Source organism: Penicillium oxalicum, chromosome II (genome assembly GCF_001723175.1).
Source record: "Penicillium oxalicum strain HP7-1 chromosome II, whole genome shotgun sequence".
NCBI lineage: Eukaryota > Fungi > Ascomycota > Eurotiomycetes > Eurotiales > Aspergillaceae > Penicillium > Penicillium oxalicum.
In genome coordinates, this window is record NC_064651.1 from 2,026,378 (window position 1) to 2,040,543 (window position 14,166).

At 51.0% G+C, this 14,166-nt stretch overlaps 4 protein-coding genes across 4 annotated transcripts; 3 read left to right on the forward strand and 1 right to left on the reverse strand.

Moving 5' to 3' along the window:
- Nucleotides 1-3,325: 3,325 nt before the first annotated feature.
- On the forward strand, nt 3,326-3,821 carry POX_b02599 (uncharacterized protein; the record flags this gene model as incomplete). The annotated part of the gene is made up of 2 exons (XM_050111512.1): nt 3,326-3,512; nt 3,565-3,821. The coding sequence occupies 2 exons, from the start codon at nt 3,326-3,328 to the stop codon at nt 3,819-3,821; spliced, it is 444 nt and encodes a 147-aa protein (XP_049971858.1).
- A 2,051-nt stretch (nt 3,822-5,872) lies between these two features.
- POX_b02600 (uncharacterized protein) lies at nt 5,873-7,018 on the forward strand (the record flags this gene model as incomplete). The annotated part of the gene is made up of 3 exons (XM_050111513.1): nt 5,873-6,055; nt 6,121-6,741; nt 6,809-7,018. 3 exons carry the CDS (start codon nt 5,873-5,875, stop codon nt 7,016-7,018), a joined length of 1,014 nt encoding a protein of 337 aa, XP_049971859.1.
- A 634-nt stretch (nt 7,019-7,652) lies between these two features.
- Nucleotides 7,653-9,146, forward strand: POX_b02601 (uncharacterized protein; the record flags this gene model as incomplete). The annotated part of the gene is made up of 3 exons (XM_050111514.1): nt 7,653-7,803; nt 7,890-8,028; nt 8,078-9,146. The coding sequence occupies 3 exons, from the start codon at nt 7,653-7,655 to the stop codon at nt 9,144-9,146; spliced, it is 1,359 nt and encodes a 452-aa protein (XP_049971860.1).
- A 473-nt stretch (nt 9,147-9,619) lies between these two features.
- POX_b02602 (uncharacterized protein) lies at nt 9,620-13,998 on the reverse strand (the record flags this gene model as incomplete). The annotated part of the gene is made up of 4 exons (XM_050111515.1): nt 9,620-10,481; nt 10,553-11,615; nt 11,679-13,590; nt 13,870-13,998. The coding sequence occupies 4 exons, from the start codon at nt 13,996-13,998 to the stop codon at nt 9,620-9,622; spliced, it is 3,966 nt and encodes a 1,321-aa protein (XP_049971861.1).
- Between the last annotated feature and the right edge of the window lie 168 nt (nt 13,999-14,166).

Genomic DNA, 14,166 nt, shown 5'->3' on the forward strand with positions numbered 1-14,166 from the left:
CTCTCTTACCTACTGCCATGCGGTCTGCACTGTGCATCATCATTCCGACAAAACGAGGCACCATGCGGCGTCAGATGACCCCCCCCCCCTCCCTCCTTCCCTTCTCTCCCCTGCTCTAACCTGACTTCTGACTTGCTGGACGGGTGCGCACAAGACGCTCATTCGATGATATTGACTTACTTTCCTTTCCACACCTTTTTCTGCCTCCCCCCCCCCCCCCCTGTCACTAAATTCTTACTCCCTGCCTGTTTACTTTAGCTTGGGGGGGGGGCTGAGGCTGAGGCTGAGGCTTGGAGTCGGAACGGCCAACTTCACGGCCCAAGCAGAATGCAGGAAGGGGGGGGAGGCCACCCTTGGAACTGGGTTCTACCCTGGCGCACTTGAAACGATGCCATTGGCAGCTTTTTGTCTTTTTTTTTTTTTCGAGGCTGAACGATAGACTTTCCTTTTCCTATCTCCTGGTACATAGAGTACAGAAACTTTTGTATGATGCTGAAAATGTGTAGCCAGATCCAGATAGGTGGGTGGGGGGAGGTGCTCATGCCCTTTCAGTCATGTTGTGGTCATCGTAGTCGTGGTGGTGACTATAGTTCTCTAACCCTGTTTTTTGTATGTTTTTTTTTCTTGCTTTCCTTTTTTTTTTTTTTTCCTAATCTACTGAATTGCCTTTTGTGGATTGGCCTTGTTCACCAAGTCGTGGGTAGAATCCCAAAGTAGATGTATCCTGTGGAGAGTGGACCACATGAGTAATGTCTGTGTTCTTCCCTAATTCCCCCCCACCATCTCAGGCATGGTAAGGTTGACAGTGTGAATATGACCATATCCTAATGTGGTATGTACCTTTGTGAGTCGTCCACATCAATGTAGCAAGTATATACTGTACTAGTTTTATGCACCCACAGATCAGGCGATGTGAATTCTTTCTCACCGATCTCATTAAAAAAAAAAAAACAAAACCTCTATCCCATTACTCGGACAAGGCGCATGCCCGATACGATCATGCATGGCGTTATTAGGGCAGGGAGGGGGGGGGGGTGCATTTCGCCGATGGACTAGTGTAGGCGCCATCAACTATTCCACCACCGGACGGTGGGATACAGGGACCCCCGGACTCGTGGAATACGAGAGAAAGGTAGGTGCATTCCAGCTTGCATGTCATGGAACCACTGATGGGACACTCAGGACATACTCTACTTCTAACCATCCATGATTCTAGCAGTACAGAACTGTGGAGCAACGGATGGGCATTGGGCACGACTGTTAAGGGGTGCCTGTGCACAATCCTCCGACGCCGGAATAAGACCGAAGTTCCTGTGCCAGATAGAGTCGGCAAATGGGCCATTTGGCTCGTTGAACGGAGACGGAATCGGCTATTGGAAATAAGTTTTTTTCATTCTTTTTTTTTTTCTAGTGAAAATCCTCGAGGTCGAATGCATTCGGATCTTGATGATTCTACCGGACGATGTGCAGTGTTGAGTGTACACCTGTTGCGCATTTGACTACATCATAGTGAGTTTCATTCCTACACTTGAGTACACCCAAACACGATAGTGATGTTGTATAATTGTCTTCTTTCTAAATGAACTGTACTTTGATTTCTTGTTTCCCTGCGACCTCGTAAAGCTTGAATGCCTTCCCTTTCAGTCCATGTGCATCATCGGCTCCTACATCCTCCTCCTACTCCTACCCCTACCTACACGTTTACTGTCCGCGTCAGCTCCACAAGAAAGGGAGGCATCGCAGCCTGGCAAACAAGAACTTGCAAAAATGCTCTCCCTGAAACTTCCTGCAGGGTCAGTATGTGCCAATCACCCGGGCAAATCATTCCAATTCCAATTCCAATTCCACTTTCACTTCCAATCCCCAGCTCTAGCTCTAGCTCCCAGGCTGCCCTGTGAGCATGATGATTCTCATTCTCCTGAAGCCTTGTTCAGTGATTAGGACTAGGGAAAGTCATTCCCGCTTGTTGCCGATTCGGGACAAAAAAAAAAGAGGGCAAATTTGGTTCCGAGAAACACCGTTGAGATCATGGAAAGCCTAACCATCCCGCTGGAGGAGCATGGGATTGGAACGCCCTGCAAAAGAAACTGTGGGCACTGAGCCACTGGGCATTTGAGAAAGCGGAAGGTTCCAGGAAAGAAACTCGATGACTCAGTCATTAAGCCCGGGGGAAGGGTGAGAAGTGGTTCTTGGAACCGGGGGGGGGGGAGGATAATATGGGTGCTCTGCCTTGGTTTCGGAGTGTGAGAATTGGGATTTCCAAGGTCACCTTATTGTTCCTGACTCGTGAATGGGCTTGTTCAACTAGAGGAGGGGGTTTCAAAAACAAAAACAAAGGCCAAGAAATGGAGCAAAATTTCCAAAAAAAAAAAAAAAAAAAAAAAAAAATCAAAGACCTGATCAGATTGACAATGGTGATGATGATGAGAATGATGATCTCTCTCTCTCTCTCCCTCTCTGTCACTATTCTCAAGACTGTGGCCTGATCATGATCATGATCGTGGATGCGATCAAGTGAGAGAGTTTCATCCAATGCGTGGAATCATCCGGGCGGGAGGCCCGTGCAGCCTTGCGGCAATGCCGTTGGTCCGAAGGGGTCTGTCAAGGTCGTCATCACTCGCCCGAACTGAACACTTTCCGGCCTCATGAAGCGAGAGCCGGAGATCTGCCGGAGTTGACCGGGGAGAGGAACTACTATGATTGTAGCGACGAGATATCCTCATGTCGATTCCATGGAATGGGTATTGCTGGTGGAAATCCTCTTCCAGGGTTGATACAAGGAGTTTCCTAACCCCCCCGGCCAAAGCCGCTCTCGAGGCTGGTTGTGCTGCCAGGTTCCATGGGTTTTGGTAGAGAGACCTTGACTTTTTTGTGCTACTCTTTGTCCACATGTCGAGCATCTCGCATCTTTGAGACTATATGGGAAAGAGGAGACAAAGTGCTTCATTGTCAAGCAGAATGGTAGTTGTACTGTGAGAGCACTAGAAGATCTTGATTTTATCGTATGCTTTTTGATTATCTTTGGAAGTCTCCAGATCAAAGATCTTGGTGGGAGAAAGATACGGCAAGGAAGACTTGCACCGCAATGTGGCTCTTCTTCTTCCGACTCTCTTGAAGTGATCAGGGTCTTCTACGCCTCAAATGGAGATGACTGTCTACTTGCGAGTCTCAGAATCAATAATATCAACGACTTTTGGCCCCGATTGAGGACAATTGGGAGGCCTGCGAACCAACTACAACTGTGCAGAGAAGAAGGAATCCTCTTGGTCTAGACTCACCGAGCCTCCGCCGTGCGTTCTGGACTTGCACCACCCCGAGGTTCCACATGATCGAAAGAGTGGTCGCAGCATCTCCATCCCCCGTCGAGACTGAGGTGTACTTGGTAAAGCACTTTCTGCCTGCTGGGCCGTGGGCCTGCTCGTCGCCGTCAAATTTCCGAAGCCCGCTCTCAATTTTGGGTCCACGGTCAGTGCTCCGAAGGACGTTCCCCTGGTGGTGGCGCAACCACGTGTGTGAGTGAGGTCATGGCGGATCGCGATCAGAGCGCCTGCTGTTAAAATGCAGGGGCCCGGCTGGTGGAGGTCGTGGACTCGTTCTGGGCATCCCAAGTGGAAGGCGCGGGGAGAGAGCGTCTGGAACGTGCAGGCATCATCTTGGTCTGGCGGACCGCTTCGATCGAGATCCGACCCTCAACCGAAAGAGCAAAGGTGGTTGTCCCTCACGCCGTCAACTCACGTGTCTCGGGACTCGTGCCACGATGCAGCAGCACATCTCGTGACACGCGTGACTTGATGATGACCATCGGCCATGACAAGGAGTAACCGGGAGGACCGACCATCATGAGTTGGTCATGCTTCAGCCATTCGTGAAGAGAAGCTGGATTTGATCCCTGTCGGTTCTCCTCAAATGATCCTTTGATCAACATGGAGAGGAAAACTTTGATTTTTTTTTCATGAGATTTCATTCGCCGGGTCAAATCCCCCCCCTTAAACCATCCTCGTCTTCCAAGCATGGACCTTCCTACAGACTCCTCTTCTCCGCAAGACGCACATCCATCTTTGGATCTTCAGTATCCATGCTCCAAGCCACCAGACTCTGAATCCCCTAGTCAATCACCATCGACAGTGGATGCTCCCCTCGTGTGCCCTCTGTTGCACCACTAGCGAACGGACCGACCCATCCACTATCGATTCACGAATCATGACCCCGTTCCTGAGCGTTGGTATCGGGGTCCCTTGCGTAAACCTTAGATGCTCATCCTCGGAAAGCGGCCGTGAGAATGTGCAGAACCCCGCTTTCGCCGCACTGCGATTCAAAGTTTCAATGTGGGCGATCCCTCGCCCACTTCGAGGGAAATCATGACCCTTTCGGGTTTTAAAGAACAGGAAAGAGTAAACCTTCCAACCTTTCTCAAAATGAGTCGCTCGAAGAGGAAAGTGATGATTACGGAAAGTTGCCTTCAACAGTGCCGCGAGGGCACGCCTGTCTGACCGACTCGATGACAGAAATAGGATCATTCTGCGAACGCCTCTGCAGGTGCCACGGCACAGACCAGCTCGGGTCCATCAAATCTCGGTTTTGACAACGACTCAAAAAGGCAGGTGTGCCTCTTCAAACTTTACAACGATGAACATGGGTGATTTGCAACAGCATTCGAGATCAATTACCCACGTTGATAAATGCAGTGGAACTGGATCAGCTCCATAAGAGCCTACTTGCCATCAGGTGGAGATCCTTGGGTGTAACGTGGAGGGCTTGGGCAAAGGCATCCAAAATTACCTCCTCGATGCTCCGTTCGTCCGTTCGGAGCGGCCAACGACCCGTCGAAGGCGCAGGTCTTGCCTGTCGGGCGTTGTTGCTACAGTAGTACATTACGCACGAGTATGCAAAGAGGTTCCTTCAAGAGCTCATCGGGGTGGTCTTTGCAGTCATTTGCTCATCAAACGCGATTGAGAGGGTGACCTACTCATCCTGCATTCTTTTGGTCTTCTCGCTGAGGGCACATACTCCTCTGCCAGTCAAGGCCGAGACCCGTCTCGTTCTGGAATGGTTTCACCTATCCTGGGTGGCCCGCGAGACCCAAATCCATGAGTTATCTGATTAATACTTGGATACAACAGGCGTTCAGCCACTGTGGGCGCATATTACATCGAGCGAGTTGGTCAGGCTAAAAGGTACGAGCTTTGTACCAGTGAGCGTGAACAAACAAAAGACTTTGGGCCTTGCGGAAAGGTCAGTTTCTCCCCTACTAAGCCTTCCTCGTCCGCAGAGGGGTGATGCAAAGACAGCCTCACGGCCCGAGCCACGAGCGATGTAACGAGAATGCAGAAAATGCGGGGTTGTGGTTATTGGCAACATACTACCTGTCGATCAAGACGACTTCCATCAATCAACTCGCGCTCACGTCAGCACCATGACAACCGCTCGCCTGAGGAGAATGGGTAGCGATCGAGTGCCGGGTAAATGGATTGCTGCATATAGTGGGGGGAAGGCGGGGGGGGGATGGGATTCCGACCTGCAATGATGACAGATCTCCATGAATCGCGATTGAAAGATCTAGAGAGGATCGCGATTCCCCAATGAACGAAGATGTCTTGTCGATGTACACTGCGTGAAGTCGCCATTTTTCCTCCAATCAAGCAGTCATACAGCGTGCTCTGAATATCCGACTGACCGACATTAGCCTGTATCACAGTGGAAATGCACAATCATGTTGCCGTATTTCAACAGCCTTGTGTCGGCTCATTCCCTTCATCTTAGCTCCAAGAGCTTGCAGCTTAAAATTGGAAGGAAGCTCTGATCTCTTTCTGACACGTCTTGGAGTATCATCGACTCAACTCCACGCATAGACTGTCACCGACGCAGACTCAACATGAAACACTTCCTCGCATCGGCCCAAGCCGTGGCTTGCTTGGGGCTGCTGGTCAATCTTGGTGCTGCGAGTCCCTCGTTTAACTCGAAACATATTCCACCAGTAGTCATTTTTGGCGACAGCTACACCGATCAGAGGGTGTATCAGTATCGGCCGGGCTCAGATGGAGAGGTTGCGAAGCCGGTACTGAGAGCCAATGCAACTGGTTTGATACCTTACAATCTACCGTGGCTGACAAGCACCCGCAGGCAAATGTCACCTCAACAGGTGGACGTGTGTGGCCCGAATATGTCCATCAATACTCGAAAGCAGCCGTCTACGACTACGCAGTGTCTGGAGCCGTCTGTGATTCTAATTTTGCATCCTCGCCTCGGAACGGGGTGAAGCAAGCCCAGATCTCCGCCTTCCTCGAGGATCAAGACTATTTCCGCACTCATGATCCTGCAAAGTTTCTTGGACACAATCCCGACGCGGTGTATGCAATCTGGATCGGGACAAATGATATCGGCAATGGAGTGTTTTTCACCGATTCCCAACCCGCCGGCCTGTCCTTGACAAGCTACGTGGACTGTGTCTTTGAGCAACTCGATCGACTCTATGCCGTTGGAGCGCGCAAATTCGTGCTGATGAATATCGCTCCGCTGGAACTCAGTCCACAATACGCGACACCACAGAATGGTGGCGTGGAGCGACCCCGATATTGGCCAGACAAGACTTCGTACAATTCCAATCTGACACAGATCAGTGAAAAGATGAGACAGTACAGCACGCTCATCAACGACATTTATAGATTCCAGATACCGTTTGAGCTGGAAGTTCATCGCAGATACAGGGGAAGTCATTTCGCTCTGTTCGATGTGCACTCGTTGGTAGGAGAGCCACTCCCTGTTGGCGATCGATGAAAAGACCCCAATGCTAATTTTTGATCCGCTTCAGTTGTCGGATATTTGGCATCATCCGTCGGTGTACCTCAATGGCTCTGCGCCTCTGAACGTGATAGGGTTTGCTGCCGACACTCCACCAGGGAACTGGGACAGTTTCATGTGGTACGATGAGCTACATCCCTCGGAACAAACAGACCGTGTCATTGCAAAGCAATTCGTCGAGGTGTTGGCCGGAAGGAGTGAATGGACGACATACTGGTGAGGGGGGAGACCGCTCGATGAATTGATGTGACGGGAAAGATGCAACTTTGATGATGTGTATCCATGGAAAATTGGAATATTCTTGAAGAGGTACAGATGAGATCGCCGAGGTGGCTACGAAAAACCTCCATATGCGACGGGGACGGTCATTTCAAAGACGCTCTCCCCCGTGTGCGTTCGTGCTTTGCGGCTCCACTCGCGGTCTTTTTGACATGATCTTTTCCTTCCAAATTGTGTCACTTGACACATAGTTGTGTTCTTCAAAGTCATCTGAAGTTAGGAGGTTGCCGCCTATCCGCGTCTACTGGACGGGCATGAAGACGCGTCTGCTATATATATCCATCGTCGTAACTGTAGACGGAGATTACCGACCCATTACACAGGTCCCGTGGAAGAAAATTCGAATTGATGTCAAGGTCATTTCATAGTAAACAACGGTCCATTAGATTCAATTATATATTCCTGCAGTTTTCATGGAGTCATCAATGTGGCAGACATAGTGATCGAGGTTTGTCCGAAGATCAGAACTCACAAGTGATGGTCAAGCACACGTGATTCGCCCGCGGACATTCCGTTCCATTGAGGATCAAGTCCGCCCGAATTGCTGGTCCCCTCAAACCACAAACAAAACAATCATGGTGCTTCAATTGCACGTGTGGGGACCGGCGTTCAATTTGCCCTCCATTGATGCCCAATGTCTGGCCGTGATCGCATATTGCTCGTTGACCCTTCCCAAGGGCTCATGGGAGCTGATTGCTACTAGCGATCCTTCCGTTTCTCCTACTGGTAAGTGACGTGATCACCTTCAAGCTCAGCTTGGTCACTCCGAGATGGTGCTCTAAGCTAAAGCCATGATTCATGTCTCTTTGCAGGAGAACTCCCCGCACTTCAAGATGGATCGACATGGGTGAGCCGATTTCGCAATATCGTGGACTATCTCCGACAATACTCCAACGGAGAATGGGATTTGGACGGGTCGCTAGAAGGACCGGCGCGCGCAGACAACATCGCGTACGTGTGACACTCTGGGGCTGCTGTAGCAGAGCAAAGATTCTCTCAGTTTGACGAGCCCTCGTGTGCATGCGACGGCTTCGGCTAACAAGGGTGCCCGTGCGTGTGGGCTTGACAGATTCTCCTCCTTCATCGAATCTCGCGGTCATACCCTCATCGATCTCTCCTTGTACGTGAGCAGTCAAAATTACTACGGCAACACATCACCCGCGTATGGGAATCTCCTCCAATGGCCCAATCAGTGGATTTTACCGCCAAAGCTGCACAGCGCCGCCAAAGCTCGAACGGAACACCTCGGCCTGTCCTCGTTGGATTTACAAGCGATGGAAGAGCAGCGCCAGCGCGAACACTCGGCCGCAGTCGCAGCTGGCCGAGTCCCCAAGAACCTGATTCCCCAGCCACAAGACACCGTCTCCAAGCTCCTCGGCCGAACAGCGCAGCACAATCATTTCCGCCTCGAGGCGCTAACGGGCGAGTTTTTCGAGCCACTAGAGGCCATGATTGGCGAGAAGTCATACTTCCTGGCCACAAGTGAAGACGATACAGCCTCTAGTCTGGATTGCGTCGCACTGGGCTACCTTGCGCTTGCGCTAGTGCCCGAGCTCACATTCCCCTGGCTGCGAGAGGCGATGCAGACCAAGAGCCCACGTCTCACAGCCTACACGGAGCGCCTGCGTCGTCTTTGCTTTGGCGAAGCGCCGGTCGAGGTTAGCCACGCATTTTCACCAGAGACTGCACCTTCATCTGCACTTCCATGGAAAGCTCCGAGTCGAATCTCCGTCGTCGCCGTCGGCAACACGCTTCTTGACACCGCTGCCGACTCATTACCGCTCCTGCGTAGAGCCCGCAAATATAACCGATTGAAAGAAGGGGCTCAGTCTGCAGAGGCAGGCTTGACCGATGTCGAAAGGGATCTTGTCTCCGGAGTGGCTGACGCGGGCAAGAATGATCTGTACGTTTCTATCGCGACCGTCATCGGTGGTGTTGCCACTCTCGTGGGCTACATGTTTTACGTTGGTATGATCAGGGCCACGGAGCCGGGTGGAGAAGCTCCTGAGGAGGAAGACGATCTGAATGCATTTAATGCGGGATCTGCGACCGACTTTCTCGGTATCTGATCGACTGCACCCTCAATGAGGCAAAAAAGGGGGGTCTCATAGGCACTGCGCAGGCTCATTCAGTCTCACTGCTAGCAGGCAAGATTGACGTGTGTACGTGAGACCCGTCATGCAGCAGAGGTCTTCAATGTATTTTTTTTCAAACAAAAGAACTACTAATCGACTTTGTGTAAGATCCGTCTCGAATTATGGACGAGCTGCAAGAATCGAATTTTGAAACTCCTACGTACCTACAGCCGGAGAGTCCCCAACACCGCCTGGCTCGTAGACCGTCTATACCTATGAGTCAATATATATATAAACTCTCGCTGGATGAAACCAATTTCTCATAGACCAGGATCCTTGCTTAAAGGCCCTTTTGCTCTCTATACTGCATGATTGGACATGGCACGGTGAGTCAAATTCGAGCGTCAAGACGTAGACAAAGCGATGACAAAATGAGCACAGACCAACCCACTATACCATTCAGAAAATCAAGACTGAACACTCTCATCAGAAAGACCCCATGTATTCGTCCCTTTCTTTGAAAAGTAGGGCGAAGAAATCCACTCGACTACCGGTCCATCTCCAACCGTCTCCACCATTTCGACGCCCCATCGGAGCGCCCCATCTTTGTCCATAAACCAGCCCAGCCGCGTGCGCAGATCTTCATATTGTCCTGGAGAAAGCTGACCGGTTTGAATCTCCCGCGCCACTTGTAACAAGTTCGTGCTTCCGGCAATGAGCACCAGTACGTCACCGAGCGACTCGACGTTGCGGACAAGTCGACTAAAGTAACGTCGTTGCAGCACAATCACGAGCAAGGTGATCGTCACGAGCCAGGCCATGATCCCAACGCTCAGCCACACTGCAAGCGCGTTCATTTGGAGAATCTCTACGCGTTTAGAGATTTGCGCAATGACGGTTCTGTTCGTGGTTGAAATCGGATGCATCTCGTCTTGGTAGATAGTTGGCTTGTTTCCGGGGAGCCAGTTGTTGACAACCTCGACGATTGGTCCCAGGGAGTCGGGAAGGCTGGCGTTGATTGTTTGATAGCCCCAGCCACCGGTCTCCATGGAGATGTTGTTGCTTATGTAGTGTTGGAAGAAAGTGGTAAAGGTTTTTTGAGCCAGCGAGAGGTAGAGATCCGGATCGAGAAGAGCTTTGGGATTCTTTCCGGCCATCGTGTACATGGCGTAGCTCATAAAGTCCAAATTGAGCCCTTTGATTTCGTCTCGAATGTTGTATGTGTTGTCGTTGAGATTCTCGCTGTGATAGCCTCCGATGTGCTGAGCACCACCAATTTCCAGAGTGTCAGCTGCGGTGAGCATTGACGCCATGAACAGACGGCCAAGACTGTATGAACTCGTTAATAAAGAAAGGTCCCGCATGGTGTAGCCTGCGTTGCATCATCATCCTCCACTGACCTGATAGTGACATTGTAATAGGCATATCCCCTTTCCCCCTGGAAGTAGCTCCCGTTGTGAGGCAGAAAGTTGTCCGCAAAGGCTTCCGTCAGTTCTTTTGGTTTACTGGTCACATTGAAAGCTTGAACCACGCCATTCACTGGATCGACAATCACCTCGGCATCGGCCGACTCAACAAGCGGTCTGCAATTCATCAAGTTGATCGACGGGGGTGACGGGAATAGCAAAGGTAGAGGCTCCGAGAAGTTGCCTTGCATCTTCGTGGGATTCTTATAAATCCCCGTGACCGCGGTGCCATGAATCCATTTGAGAGTGAAATTCCGATGCCAGGATTTGGTGGACCACGACGACAAATTTGTGTTCGGAGACCAGTATCCCACTGCCACGGTTGGATCCCAGGTTGTACTGCTAGAATTGCCACAGCAGGCGATTGAGCCAGGGTTCACAAAGACAGTTGTGCACCCATCGCAAGTCGCTATCGTCTCATTCCCCGATAAAGGGAGAATGACTCCAGGGTTTTTGTTGTAGATCCAATGTGTGCCCAGCTCGAAACCTCCTTGAATATCATGGGGAATGGTCGTTTGATTCCACACCGTAGCGTTGCTCAAATCGACGGGGGAAAGCCAATGTGACAGGTTCATCAAAGCTTCGGCTGGGTAGTGGGAGCATTCGATACGGGCGCGCATGGCCGGAGTGGTCAAAGTGATATTTGTCTGCGTGTATGTCCCAATGTTGTCGGATTCGTCGAGATTTCCTGGCACTCTGACATTGCTCAACGATTGCATCTCGATTGGCACAAAACTCCAGCCTTCTTTGCTCCATGCAGGTTCGGATCCATTCAAGGTCAATTGGATCGTTGCGGTATACATCCACTGGGTGGAGATATTCTTGTACAGATCGGTAAGGATATAGGCTGCGTAGTCGTTGGACGTATCTGGGTAGACCGCCTGCTGAGTACTGAAGACATGAGGGATGTCACGAATTTCAAGGGCACGATCGAAAGTGATCGGTTTCGTGACCACACCCGGCTCTCGATTGAACAGGGCGGACATCGTGATGGTAACTGAGAGGGGAAAGGAATGAGATCAGCCGCTTGATTCCCAAAGACCATAACAAGTTCACATACAGACGGGCACAAGGCTACTGCCCAGAGTCACCAGAGCAAGAAGCCAGTGCTTATTCCGAGCAGCCCTGAGACAGGCCCAAAGCCAAAAGGAAGATTCATAAGATAGACCAGGGCCCCTTGAGACAGAGGGAGCTCCATCCGCCATTGCAACGTACGGCTGAAGGCGACGAAAGGTCTCATCTATGGATCCCCACCATAGTCCAATAAGCGTCGCGATAAGTGTTGGAACAATCGAGATTGGCGCTATTGACGACATACTGTCGCTCAGAAAGGACCATTGCATTTGATAGACGAAGACCTTCTCGTAGAGCCCTACACTCATGGCAAAGTACCACAGAATACCGACACTGGCCACAACCACCAAGAGTGCCAGAACGAAAGCGACGAGAAAAGGTATTCGTAGTACCTTTGGGGTCCCATTCTCAGATTGAGTCACATTGCCATTCAAGCTTTGGGATGGAACCGATCGAGACAGTCCGCAGGAAGTTGTATGGAACCGTTGCCCATCGAGTCTCTCCCGGAGGTCCTTTGCAGTTGGTTGACGGAAAATTTGAAAGCCCGAATCTACTCGATCGTTGCGTGCGATCAGAGCAGCTACTCCGAGAACTGATGCAGGGCTTTCCCTGAGGTTCAGAGGCCTATATCGGCATTGAGAGCGCCACCAGAGAATCATCAAAAGCAAGCAGGAAACCGCAAACAGGACCCCCAGAGCAACTGCAGGACCTTTTTGGACCAAAATACGGGTTTCCACCTTGACCGTTGTCCCCTTGATGGGAACGGGTCGTGAAGCGCCCTGTTGGGTCAAAGCAGCTTGCAAAACTTCTCCAAAATATCGTTGGTTTGCCGTTGCAGCTGACTTGGCCCAGGCTGGATCTCTGGCCATGGCCGTCATATTGTAGTCATACAACGCGCCCAGCAAGACAGAAGGTCCACCAACAAGCGAGCTTTGCAGAACAGACAGCATATATGTTGGCCATTTGTGGTCCAGAGTGGACTCCAGAATCGTAGTGGTATCCATGACGCTGTCTGCAATGATGATTTTCTTCTGCTCAAATTCGCTGGCATCAAAAGAAATGTCTGGCACATCACCTGTCAAAGCCACAGTGACTGTGATCGGCGCCATAAAATAAGTAGTATTGCATACTTGCGCTGAAAAGGCTGGGTTCTCATTCTGCCATGATTCTGTGACGAGAATCACCTGGCGGCCATTACACTGCGCTGTGTGGTTTGAACTTGAGAAGGTCAACTTGGTGGTAGTGAGAGCTTCTTCGGCATAATAGAATGTGGAGGCATCAGACCAGCTGGCGCCTCCAGTGCTCCAGAAGGTCGATGGTGCGGCCATGCCCCATCGACATCCATCGGGAGAAGACCAGATCGTGGAATTTGAGCGCACCAAATTTTGATCCGGGTAGATGATCGTTTCATCAGCCTTTCTCTCCAATGCCATGGGTGTGCAGTCCAGGTCACTTTTGAACATCATCGTCTCCGCCGTCCATCTTTGAGTTGCCTCGGTGGGCAAAGAGGTAACTGGAGGAGACCCGATCTCAGCCGGCCAGAACGGGAAGATTGTAAAGTCATTGGTGATCCATGGTGAAGTCGAGGCGTTTTGCAACAGGCTCGCAATGGTTCGGAAGTGGGTAGAACGGTCTACATCTATGGGCAAGGGTGAGCCTGCAACTGGCTCGAGACGAGCAAAATCCACGGATTCTGAAACGATTATCTCCTGTGAGAAGAGAAATGCGGATGAGAGTGAGGAGATTGCCAAGACCGCAACGATGTTGATCAAGGATGCACATATCAAGACGACACTGCGGCATCCGTTTTTCTTCTTCGAGAAGCCATCATACAACGCTGTCCACCAGGCGCCTGGCGTCTTCAAGATGCTGCTGGCTGCATTCCCCGCCCCGCCGTGCTAGTCGAGCAAAAGGCTCAGTCCGCTGTACATCCTGCAGCAAGACTGTGGTCATTTGTGCGTAAACCACTGCGACGAGGGTTGGGCTATATCGCCATCCAAATAAAAGTATGGACGAGCCATCGTCCTTGCCTAGCCCGTTATCCGTTGACGATTTCCACCACAGAAAGAGCGATATCAAACATAGCGCGAGGGATAAGAGAGAGGTCACTCCCAGGAACGAATGCGTCAGAGTATATGGTTTCCAATCTTTCAAAGGCTTCGCTAAGCTCGGTTCACGGGCAGTTCCTTGATTGGTATGCTCAGTTCCTGATACTCCATGACTACTGGGAGCATTGCGTTCTGATGGTGGTCTTCGAGAAGATGAGCGACTGGGACGAACAGTATGGGAGAAGTAGGGTCTGGCATGTCCGAGGATTCTGCGATCCTCATTTGCGTCGTATTGACGGGAGGCCATACCTAGACACGAGAGAAATGACAGCGATTCCGCTATCCTCAGAGACTCATGAGCTTCTCGCAGGCAAGACAACTCTTTCGCGCTCCCTTCTCGTGTGCAAAACTGCGGCAGTGGGGTAC